Below are 13,110 nucleotides of genomic sequence, written 5' to 3'. Positions count from 1 at the left end.
TAAAAAAAAAATTGAAATGTCTTTCCAGTTTTGGGATCTTTTATCCCCCAAAATGCTTTATTTATGGCCTACACATTTTAAAGCTTATCCTTAGATATGTATTTTTTTTAAACATTTTATTTATTTATTCATGAGAGAGAGAGAAGAGAGGCAGAGACACAGGCAGAGGGAGAAGCAGGCTCCATGCAAGGAACCCGATGTGGGACTTGATCCCAGGTCCCCAGGATCACGCCCTGGGCCAAAGGCAGGTGCCAAACCGCTGAGCCACCCAGGGATCCCCGTAGATATGTAATTTAATTTGATGTATTCTAATTTGTTAACTTAGGATTTAAAATTTTTTTCTGGTTTTTTCTTTCTTTCTTTCTTTTTAAATAACTGGTTGTTTTCCCAATTGATTTCTGTTTGCTTGCTTTCCAGGAATGTAATCATATATACTGCAAATAATGAGAATTTTGTATCTTTACTATTTATCCACCTTATTTTTTTTCTCTTGTGGATTTTAGCTGCTTAGTACTTGTAGAATTATTCGTTGACTCATTCATATTCAGTGTCCCATCATGTGTTAGGGGACATAATGAATAAGTAGACATATAGTATGTTAGATATGGTTAAATACTATAGAGAAACCAGAGCAGTAAGGGTGTTTGTGGAGTTGTGATTATGGGTTGCTGTTTTATATAGGAATATCAGAGAAGATCTCACCTTGAAGGCAACAGTTGAGTAGAGACCTGAAAGAAGTGAGGAAGCAACCATCTGGGTGGAAAAGAGCTCTTCAGGTAGTATGAGTAGAAACTGTAAAGGCTGAATGAGAGTCAGAAGCTTGTTATGGTATTCAAGGAAAAGCAGGAAGGACTTCTGTGGCTGAAGTAGAGTGAAAGGGGAGAATAGTAGGAAAAATAATGTAAAATAGTAAATAACACATCCTACTGGGTGGTCGTAATAGCAGATAATGGTAATGAGCATGTGTGAAGCCTTGTTCTAAGTATTTTAAGTGTTTTTCATCTAATCCTTACAATAACCTCAAGGGGAGGCATTATTATCTCCATTTTATGAGGAGCCTGAATTCAGAAAAAGAGAATATGAATGAATTTGCCTAAGATCATACAACTAGAAAGTTGTAAAATCAGGTTTCATAAATCAGTATTTTGATTCCAAAGTACATATCCTTTATGATGACAGTGTGCTAGATATGGTGAGTCCAGTACAAATTTTATGCCCCCTGTACGTTTATTAAAGTCAAGGAAAGTCTTGTTCATTTCTAGAACTCTACCTATAGTCTCTAGCACATTCTCTTTTACATAATACTTGGTGCTCAGTGTATGGTGGTGGTTGAATATGTTCTCAGGAGAGACTATCCAGAGAATAACTTTATCTTTATCCAAATTAAAGCATTAGATATTTTCACAAATAATATATGTATACAAAATTTACACTCACACATGTAGCTCCTCATAGTTATAAGTTGGAAGGTAAATCATCTCTATTACAAGTTGAGAAAACTTGCTTTTAAAATCTTAAAAAGTGATCATTAAAAGCATTATTCTAATTTGCTCTGTTACTGTGTTAAATTACTGTTGATAATGAAAATTATTTCATCATGACATTTGTCAGCTTATTAGGGTTGTGAAGATGTTAAACATTTAGAAGAGAGACATAAAGATAACTAAAGGAAAATAAGAAAGCTTAGAAGAGAGACATAAAGATAACTAAAGGAAAATAAGAAAGCAAAGTAACAAAATAGGGAAATAGGAAACAAAATAAGAAAACAAAGGGAAATTGTAGATGACTTGTAAATTTATGTTTACTTCACAGGGACAGAACTAAGGAAATAGTATATACAGTTTACAAATAGACTAAGACTTGGTTCCCTGAAAACATGAACGTAATGGACTGTTGGTTCACCTCCCAATACAGATAATCAGTCCTTCAGTTGTCCTGGTTTGGTTTTCAAATAACCTCTACTTCTATTTAGTGTAAAGAGACATGTCAGCTGCCTTCATATAAAGACTTAGAATTACATGCATAAGCTGTTACACAGAGCAAAATGACAGTTCTGCCTCCCAACCATTAGTTCTGTTTTGACAGCTTCACCGTATTTATCCAAACAACAGTACATGTATAATTCTTTTATTGAATTTTTGTTATAATTTTATTAAAAAAGCAAGTGAGTAGTTTATTAATTCAAAATGCTTATGTTAATGTAAGAAGAGTAGGTTTTATAAATGTGGCTAGTTTACACCAGTGAAAATAATTAGGTATACCAAAATGGCAGTCAGTTGAATATGCATTCAATTTAAGATTATGTATTATTTTGTCAAAAAAGAAAGAATTTTATGAACTGTTGGAAATGCAGTGATTGTCAGTTGGTATCTAAAAGGCAAGGAGGTACTAGAGGTTCTGTGTTTCATTGTAGCTTTCACCCCCATGACATTCAAATCTCCTCTTTTATTCTCATACATATGGCTAAATATAGCTGTTTACAGGCAAGCATTATCTACCAAATAGAGAGAAATGCCTATAATCTGGTTCTGTACTCTATCAAATAGAGGGACTAATCTTGTTAATCCACGAAAACATTTGTGAAGCACCTACTATGGACAACCTTTTTTTTTTTTTTTTTTTTTTTTTTTTTACAAATGGATGGTAGTTATTATATCAGCATAGGATAATGTTTACTATAATAACTAGAACTTATGAGTGACTTAATATAATAAAGTCTTATTTTAAGTTTATGTAATAGTTCAGTGCAGATGCTTAATGTGTTGGATGACTTTGTTCCTTTTAGTGACTCGGGGACCCAGACTTCTTGTATTTCCTAGGGCCTCACAGTGTTATGTAGTTTGCTTATAGGTAAATAAATAGTGGGATAAGTACATTTTACTTTTGCTCACTTTGCATTGGCAGGAACTAGTCTCTTGGGCACATTAGTGTTCATCTTGAGGGGAGAGTTGTCTTTGACTGCCACCAGTAACTTCTATGCAATGGAAGGGAGAACACTGATTATTTGTGAATGGCTAGCCAGTTCTGTCACAATAATAGTAATGCTGATAGTAATAGTGTATTAGTTTCCTGTGGCTACTGTAACGGATTACCACCAACTTGGTGCCTGGAAAAGCACAATTGATTCTCTTAGAGTTCTGGAACTCTGAAATCCAAAGTGTGTGTCACTGGTCAAGATCCAGGTGTCAATAGGGCTGCATTCCCTCTGGAGACTTTAAGGGGGATTGCGTTTCCTTGTCTTTTCCAACTTTTAGAGCTGTACTCCTTTAATTCTTGGCTTCTTCCTCTATCTTCAAAGCATAATATTTTGCTTCTTGTCTTCTTATACTCCAGTCTCCCTCTGATTCCCTCTTGCAAGTACACTAGTAATTACATTTAAATAATTCAGGATAATTTCCCTATCTCAAGTTCCATAATTTCATCATATTTGCAAAATCCTTTTTGCCATATAAGGTAATATCACAAGTTTTAGGGATTAGGACTTTTCTACTTTTGGGGCTATTATTTTAGCCTGCTGCAAATAATTAACATTTATTGAACACTAAATATATGTCATGTTTATTCTAAGAACTTCTCAAGTCTTTGTATTTTTTTGTTTACTTGGATTTATTCGTGATCTGCTCTGCTTGTAGGCCTGCCTGTTTTTCTCAATTAGGGTTTCTTTCTGTTTTCCTGTCTGCCTACCTACCTGCCTGCCTGCTTGCTTGCCTGCCTGCCTTTCTTTATGCCATTTTTTGGCAGATGTGTTCTTCACTTTAATGTCTAAAAATTTAATCAAAAATCCTAGACTTTCAGAATTGGAAAGAATTTTTAGAGATTATGTATCTAGCCTAACCATACTGTTCTACAGTATCCAATTTAAGTGTGCTAGTTATTTTGGGTGGGGGTACCTGTTTATTCTTTGGAGTATATTTCTCTGGAGCTTTGAAGAAAGTACTTTAGAACTATTAGGCTCTTTTGGATTATTGCCATATAGAAACTCTTTTCTTTTTTCCTTCCCAAATTTGGCTTTTTCAATTACCTTCAAAAATTGAACTGTGGGGCTCCTGGGTGGCTTAGGGGTTGAGCATCTGCCTTCTGTTTAGGTCATGATCCTGGGGTCCTGGGATCAATCCCTCATCAGGCTCCCTATAGGGAGCCTGCTTCTCTCTCTGCCTATTTCTCTGCCTCTGTGTGTCTCTCATGAATACATAAGTAAATAAAATCTTTTTAAAAAGATTGAGCTGTGGATTTTTTTTCTTTGAAAATTTTTTCCCACGGGATCCCTGGGTGGTGCAGCGGTTCGGCGCCTGCCTTTGGCCCAGGGCGCGATTCTGGAGACCCGGGATCGAATCCCACATCGGGCTCCCGGTGCATGGAGCCTGCTTCTCCCTCTGCCTGTGTCTCTGCCTCTCTCTCTCTCTGTGACTATCATAAATACATAAAAAAAAAAAAAATTAAAAAAAAATTTTTTTCCCACAAAAATTTGAATTTAACTTGGGCATCATAGTCACATAGAAAATGACTTCATAGGAAAATAGGAAGCACTTTGGTTTGACACCTTTTCCTGGGAAAGATGTAGTTGAAGACTTAAAGCCATTCACAGACTTTTGTTAAACACAGAAGTAGCAAATAAGCAATCAGTTGTATAAGCATGGTTAATAACTGGTTGAAATTAAACCAAAAAACAGACATTTTTGATTTAGAGTCAACATGTAGAGGAATTATCTTGTATCATAGATTTATTTAGGCAACAGTTTTATTGCTTACATATTAGTTGCTAGGGATACAAAAATGATTAAGGCGTAGTCCTCTCTTAGAGGATATAATATTCTAGTGAGAATGTAGCCATTCAGACATTGATGCAGTGTCATATGTGCAAAGATCATAGTAGAAGATGTGACGCTTACAGTTGTAACAGAAACCACAACTCAAGGTAGTTTAAACAGTTCAGGGAATTTATTGATCATGTGCAGGTGTATCTGAAGCTTACAGAGGCAGATGAGGCTTGCTATAGAGGCTCAGGTGAGCCTTCCTCCTTCCCATTTTCCTGTTTCTCCCCCATGGTTTTTGCTGATCAACTTTGTTCTAAAGCTGGCTCCCTTTAAATTGTGCAATGACTACCCCCCAGAAAGAGAGTTGCTGTCCTTAACCATCAAACTAAAGTCCTAGAGTTTATTCTGACTGGATTAACTTTGATCTCATGTAACCCCTTCACTGTTTCCAGTCAAGTACAATTGAGAGGAAGGTGAAGAACTTTCAAAATATTTAGTATATCCCTGAAAATTGATATTAGTTTATTTGGCTTTTTTTCATTCCTAATTAGTTTTTTGTTGTTATTGTTGTTCTTTCTAACTGGATTTTTCTTAATATAATGAAAATCAGGAATTCTTAATGGTGTGAAGTAAACTCAGAAGAAGATTGTAGTTCATTCAGTGGTTTTCTTCTGAAATTTTGGAAGCATAAAAATTTCCTGTTTTTCTTCCTTTGGAAATCTTTGATTTTTGTACTCACTTCATTGCTGAAATTAAGAACCTGACATACTGTCTTTTCTCTGTTACTTCTTCCCTTGTAACTGGGGCAGTGAGATGAGTTTTGACACTGGCTTCAAATGGTTCATGGGTAGGCTACTTTAAGTCTCAGTTTATCGTAGGAAAATGCCAAGGCAAGAAAATATCAGGGCTTCCATAATGACCTAATAGGATTTGTGCTTTAACTTAGGAAACCTTTTTCCTTACTTTGCCACTAATATATATTTAATCAGGCTGTTCATAGTATATAATGCTTTAAAAACTGAATTAGTGGTGCAGAGCTACTTTCATTTAAATGATAAGTACTTCCATTTGTTCTTTCTGCATAGTCTCTGGTTCACCACATTTGCATTCACTGTAGTTCTGTTTCTCTCTATCAAAAGTGTTCTTTCAAGAGCCAGAGCATGTGATACTGCTATAGGATTGCCAGATCTTATTTTGAAGAATTTGGGCAAGAAGGGAGTAGAAGGAGAGAGATTATTTACTAATAGTCCCACCAGGCTAAATACAATCCAGTTCTGCATCCCAGTACAGTAGGAACAAGGCCCTTGCATCCAGGAGAAGCCTGTGTATGTGGGCCATCAGGTAATCCAGTACTGCTGGAGTGTAGGCCTCACAGCTCAAGAACTTGTGGAGGTATATTTGATACTCCTGGTGTATACGGGTTCCTACCCTAACATTTAATTTAGCACAAGCTAAAATTGTACTAAAATTGTGCTAAAATTTTATTAAATGTTATTTGGTGGTGAAAGAAAAAAGCCATGTATGTTTTCCAATGGATTATATGATGATTATATCCAAGACATAATACTAATAATAGCAAATGCTTATATAGCACTTACTCTGTACTGGGCACTGTTCTAAGCATTTTGCATATATTAGCCCATTTAACTTTTCCAACAGCCCTATGAGGTAAGTTGTTATTTTTATCCCTGTTTTACAGAGGACGAAATTGGCACAGAAAAGTCAAGTAACTTGCTCAAGTTCACATAGCTTAGTAAGAGACACAGAGTTAGTATTTGATTCTAGATAGTCTAGAACTAGAGTTCAGACTTTTAATCGCTGTGCTTTCTGTCAGGACTGAAACTATAGTAAATATAACATCAACATTATTATGTTTTCCAACAAATTGACATTTTGAACCTTATCTATTATATATTCAACATGCTTGTTTTTTATTCTAGGAGAAGACTTTGCAGTTGTACAGCAAGAAATTATTATGATGAAAGACTGTAAACACCCAAATATTGTTGCTTATTTTGGAAGCTATCTCAGGTACATTGTTTTGTTTCCTATCACCTGATACATTTAACAAAATAAAATTAGCTCTAATCGTATGTTTTATAATTTTATTTATGTTTTGAGGATAGAGGATATTTTCATGTGAATGAAACTTATTTCTGACCTGTTTATGTTCATTCTGTGACCAATATCATAGTCTGTGATTTTTCTCTTGTACTCTGGAGAATTCGGGATGTGGTTTAGTGAGGAGGCTGGCAGGTAAAAATTGACTCTTAATGGTTAGTCTTCCTGTGATAGCCTAGAGATCTAAACATGCCATTCATTGCCCCTTATTTCTGGACTTGGGTGGATTTAGAAATTCAGGAGCACTCTAACTGCTAGGGTTTTAGTAGAGACTTTTTCCTTCTTTTGTGCTTCTAGCCTCAGGGTACTGCATTATCCCTTCCCTTCATTTTGTCCAAAGGACTGGGAACTGTAATTATTTCACTGACTTTTTACTTTCCCAGGTGATAAAGTAAACTTAGACTGTGAATTGTGGCCCCCTGTTTTTGGTTTGGCGGGACCATGTTGGGTACCGCAGTCCATCAGGGATGACCCCGAGGTCAAATCCTGTTTTTCTGTTCACTTCTGTGTGTAGTTTTGAGCTGAATGCTGTGACCTAGTTATTTTTAATATTCCTCCTTAAAAATTGGATTGAAGAATGTTTTCTTATGTCTTAAAAAAACTCAACATTTTATTCTGTTATACTATAAGCTATATAAGGAAGTAGCTTACTGTAGCTTCCATTGTCCTATGATCTAGGTACAAAAAACCCTACTTCTCTTCTGATGGAGGCACAGCATATGGAAAAGACAGAGCAGTTCTGCCTTTTTTCTTGCCAGCTTGCAAAGAGCCAACCAGACCAGCTCTTCTTGATTCTAACCACTCTTTTTAAAAAAAATAAAAATAAAAAGATTTTATTTATTCATGAGAGACACAGAGAGAGAGGCAGAGACACAGGCAGAGGGAGAAGCAGGCTCCATGCAGGGAGCTGGACGTGGAACTCGATCCCCGGGTCTCCAGGATCATGCCCTGAGCCGAAGGCAGCACTAAACCGTTGAGCCACCAGGGCTGCCCAATTCTAACCACTCTTGAACAGTTTTGATTGCCCCACCTTCATTCAGATTGAAGAGTGAGTTTAATGGAGACTTCACTTAACATAGGGATGGGTACTACCCTCAGGTCAATGACCATTAATATATATATATTTTTTTCCATTAATATATTTTGAATGGGTTCTATAACAGCCAATTTAAAACCACTTTAATGGTGAGTGGTTCAAACAGAAACAAAGTTTCTGCATCAATTTTTATTTTACGACAGACTCAGCACAGGCAATTACTATATCAAGTCAAAGAAACAGCCCCCCCCCCTCTTTTTTAAAAGGTTTTATTTGAGAGAGAGAGAGTGAGTGGGAGAGATGGGGAGAATCTGAATCAAACTCTGTGCTGCACAGATCCCAATGCACGGCTTGATTCCTTGACCATGAGATCATGACCAGAGCTGATACCAAGAGTCAGGCACTCGACCGACTGAGTCACCCAGGTGTCCCAGAAACTGATTTTAAAATCAGTTAAGTTAAAAAAAAAAAAATCAGTTAAGTTTGTAATAAAAAGAATTGATTACTGCCAATACATTAAAACCATCACTTCAAAACAATTTATTTTATTGTTACTGGTCCTAACAAAATGACCTACTTGTATTCGGCTGAGAAGCATCACAAAATGTTTTTCTCCTCCAAGGGCAAACAAGTTGTTGATCTAAGGGTATTTCTCAAACATGGTCTGAATCTTCTGGAACTGTGGGACTATTCAAAGCCTAATTTATTATTCCAGGATAGCCCCATCTATATATGGCAACCTTGGTCTTTTTGCCATGGAGACGATAGCGCATAGGGTAGTGAAGAGCTTGAGTTCTGGAGTCAGATTGTTTGGGTTGGTTGAGTCTTGACTCCATTTATTAACTGAATGACTTACAGCAAATTACCTAAATACTCTGAACCTCCATTTCCACATCTATAAAATGGGGATAATAATAGATACATGGTGTGATAGCTACAGGATAATGGGTAAATATATGTAAAGTGTTAAGAACAGTGGTTAAGATATAATGCTTCCTAATTACCAACCTCTATTACTACTACTTTTGCTATTACTGCTTCTTAACTATTTTTAAGTGTTATGTTAATATCTCATTTGATCTTTTCAACAACACTGTTATCAATATTACTTTGGTAGATACTATTTCCATTCTTTAAATAAGGTGCTTGAGAGAGTTTAATATCAAGTATTTAGTTTACAGTCCAACTGCAAGTTACTGACAGAATAGAGTTGTAGTTCTCTGTAATACTGTGCTCGTGGAAGAAAGATTGACTCAATCTTTCTTTCTTGCTGAAAGAGCTGACCAAATAAAACTCCACCCCCACCCCCTAAAAAACCCCTAACACTAAACTAAACTGGACATTTGTCTGGGTTACTTAGATAAGAGTCTTCCTGTACAGATTAGGCAGCAAAAGATTTGTTCTTATTACCCACCAAAATGTGAATTCCCCTTGAGTTAACCTTCACTTCTAGACATACTACGAGAAAGCAAATTAGGTTATGCTTAACAAAAATTGTGTTTTCTCTTAGATTTCAGGAGATGTGTATTCTGACTATATTCTGAATATCTTTTTTAATGTAAACTTTTTTGGGAGCATAATGTACATACTGAGGGTACACAAATTTATGTTTTGTGTATAGCTAGGTGAATTTTTTTAAAAGGTACTTTTAATCCAAATGTAAGACTACACAGAGCAAAATTGCCCAGAAACCAAAGTAAAACAGCAAAATTGGAGTCATTTTTTTTCAATAGGGCTATCTGTTAGTTTGGACTTGTATAATCCAACATAGGAAATGCAGGTTTAAATAGATGTTTTATTCTGTAACTGGTGTAACTGATGAAAGTGATAGGAAAGCAAACAGTAGTATAACAGAACAGCAATTAATTCTTTCCTTCTCTAGCTCTTTTTTTCTATAGTGATTCTTCCCTTTTTTCCTAATTAAAGTCCAGACTCAGTCAAATTTGGAGTGCAGAATACTAATGATTAGGCTTCCAAGTATTAGAGCTGGAAGGAACTAAGGGATATTGTCACATAGGCCCACTCTTTTTACTGATGAGAAAATGGGATGCTGCATCAGATGACTTCTTTAGGTCATCCAAAGATGGATGGATCTAAACTAGGCTCTGGTTTTAACCCAGGATTTAAACCAGGCTCTCTAGATAGTTGATTGGCTGTCTACCATATTACTCAGCCTGGGACGGCCAGATTTCATCTAAAAGGGAACATGGTTTCTTGGATTCCTTCTCTTTACCAAATGATTTTACCGAAGACAAGGAACTTGTTTTTTTTAACTTGATACAATCCCCCTAAAATATATACTGTTCTTAGCAACTTCCTTCTTATTGCCTTTATAGCCTATTATAACAAATTTAGACAAAAAAATTTTTTGAGGAAATTGAGCTAAATTAATACATTTCCTCTTCAGGAAATCAAACTTATCCTATAAATTTACTGAATAGATGATCAGCATATAATTAAGTTCAGAAGCCTCTTTTATAATAGAGTAGCTATGCTCATTTCTTGAAGAAATCCTGAAACTGAGCTCCTCAAAGACAAGATACCTAGTGTTATTCTTAATAGGGCATTTCCTACTCTTCAATATCATTTAAAGTCTGTGTCTGTTAAGAGCCTAAGTACCTATACTGTACAACAAGGACTGGATAGACAAAACTCTCTGAAGTTTATAAAAGAAAATAGTCCTGGTTTTTTTTTTTTAGAAAAAAAAATTTTTTTTGTAGATTTTTTTGTGTATATGAAATAGCAGATTTAAATTGTCATAGACCTATTCTTCCCAGTAGACTTTAACTGTTGCTTCTTTTAAGTGAGTAATGACTCTTTAGGTTCCTTCTAAGCATTCCTAGCCCAACATATCCTATCAGAACAAATTAAGAAAATTGAGACCGTTCTCTCCAGTTTGAACTCTTAAAGCTGCAGTTGAAAAACAACAGATACCCCTCGAAAGATAAGCGAATAGATCAGAACTTTGCATGAGCATAATTTATCTCATAACATTTGTAAATCACCACCGTTTTTTAAAAAGTTTTATTTATTTATTTATTTGAGAGAGCACATGCATGAGCAGGGGGAAAGGAAAGGAGCCTGGTGGAGGACTCGATCCCAGAACCCTGGGATCATGACCTAAGCCAAAGGCAGACTCTTAACTGACTGAGCCACTCAGGCACCCCAGATCACCACCATTATTAAAAAATGGATGTATATAGAGTGCTGTATTGGTTTCTGGAGATGTAAAGACTGATAAAACACAACTCTTGCCTTTAAGGAGTTCTTAATCTAATAAAAGAAATACACACGAGCAAATAATTGCAACAAAATATGCTAGGTGCAATAATAATTTCCACATAAGACCCAAAGTGGTGAAGATGATAGAAAAATCTAGTTTTGTCAAAGTGAGGGAATCTGAGAAAGCTCTATGAATGATATGATTCCTAAATATTGAGTGTTAAAGTATTAGTGGATGTTTATTATAGCATGTGTATGTGTGTAGAAAATCGTAATTTCTGGCAAAAGAAATGCATGCATGAAAAAAATCATGAAGTGCTCAGGAGACAACTAATAGTTTCATATTAGAGCCTAAAGGGAAAGGGTGTAGTAACCATACGTAAGGCTATAGAGATGTGGCCAAAAAGAACTTTCTATCCCTTAATTAGGACCTGTAGGTATTGAGCATCTTTGCTAAAGGTTGTAACACCGTGATAAATTCTTTGGAGAATGGACCTGATGTATAGCGGATTGAGACAGGGAGTAAGTTCATTTATTATAGTACCTTTATTATAGTAATCCAGGAAAGAGGTGGCTGTCTCTTGAGTTATATAGAAACTGGGAGAATTTTTTTTTCCAGAGCCTAGAGATGGAGCTGGAGAGGGAAACCACAGGATCTTAATAGCTGGAAATGCTTTTTTTGAATGCTCACACTATGGAAATAAAGATTATAGTTAAGTTCACTTTAATTTATACCTAGCTACCCTCTTTTTTTAAAAAGGCAACTTTTAATTCGGGGATGTGTTGGATTTACATCAAAGTTGTAAAGAGAATACGAAGAGTTCCTCTCAGTGTTCTCTAATGCTGACATCTCACAGAACCGTGGTGTATTTGTCAAAACTAGGAAATCAACACTAGTATGATACCATTAGCCAAACTAAGGTACTTCATACTGATTTCAGCGGTTTTCTACCAGTGTTCCTGTTTTGTTTTTAGTTTTTTGGTTATTCTCCCACAAACAACATTTGTTTCCTTCAAGGGCAATAGGAGGAGTAGCAATAGCAGTTACTTCAAAGGCCATATAGGATAGTTAGCAATTTCTTTAACCTCTCCTAGGTGCCAGTAGCACTTCCCCAGTTTTAACAATGCAAAATGTCTTCGACATTGCCAAATATTCCTTGAGGGACAAAATCACCCCCAGTTGAGAACCACTGCTTTAAGCAAAAAAATTGGTGGAACTCTATAATGAGAATACCTCTTTATATCAGTGTTGCTACGGTGTTTCCTACAGAACATTAGTTCTGGGGATGCTGATACGTGATTTGAAACAAGTGGGTCTATGGAATAAATAATTTGGGGAAGTAGTGGAAGTTTTATTTCTTCTTCCTCTTTGTTCCTTTTTTATCCCTTTCTTCCTCCTCCCCTTTCACTTCCCCAACTTTCACTATCCCCATTCTTCCTTTCTTTCTTATCTTTTGTTTCCTCTCCCCACCTTTCTTCCTTTCCTTCTGGCAACAGCCCCTGCTTCACTGCAGGGTTTCTTAGAGCCTTTAACTTACCAGTGTCATTGTTAATTTCCAAGAGAAGACTACAGTATGTGGCATTTCAAAAACTGGTTTAACTGTACATTGTTTTTTAAATATTTATTTTTAAGATTTTATTTATTTGAAAGAGTGTATGCGCAGTGGGGAGGAGTAGAGGGAGAGGGAGAAGCAGGCTCCTCCCTGAGCAGGGAGCCTGATTATGGGGCTGGATCCCAAGACCCCAAGATCATGATCCTAGCCAAAGGCAGGAGCTTACCCGACTTAGCCACCCAGGTGCCCTATACATTGATTGTTTTTAAATGGGAACTATACTTCATGTAGGTTTGCTGTCCAGTCACCCATTCTTTGGAAATTAGTAGATTGAACTGGGGGCTAATTGTTAGGTATAAATATGTATCTCTGAATAAATAACTACCCCTTGTTAATGGTTAAGGAGATAGATGAATTACTTATA

At 36.1% G+C, this 13,110-nt stretch overlaps 1 protein-coding gene across 7 annotated transcripts in view; it reads left to right on the top strand.

Annotated features, from left to right (window-relative positions):
* The window catches only part of MAP4K3 (mitogen-activated protein kinase kinase kinase kinase 3), a 187,988-nt gene that overhangs the window by 89,259 nt on the left and 85,619 nt on the right, over nucleotides 1-13,110 (top strand). For 6 of the 7 annotated variants that reach the window (XR_007403089.1, XM_025454095.3, XM_049095778.1 and 3 more), the window contains exon 3: nucleotides 6,695-6,785. Coding sequence is in view for 6 of the 7 variants with exons in the window: in XM_025454095.3 (XP_025309880.1) it covers nucleotides 6,695-6,785 (91 nt within the window). In the remaining variant the exon portion in view is untranslated. Of the gene's footprint in view, nucleotides 1-681; nucleotides 777-6,694; nucleotides 6,786-13,110 lie in introns of all 7 variants that reach the window. The other variant, XM_049095779.1, reaches the window with a different exon arrangement.

Source organism: Canis lupus, chromosome 17 (assembly GCF_003254725.2).
Source record: "Canis lupus dingo isolate Sandy chromosome 17, ASM325472v2, whole genome shotgun sequence".
NCBI classification, from domain to species: Eukaryota; Metazoa; Chordata; class Mammalia; order Carnivora; family Canidae; genus Canis; species Canis lupus.
This window is presented reverse-complemented; position numbering and strand designations above follow the sequence as displayed.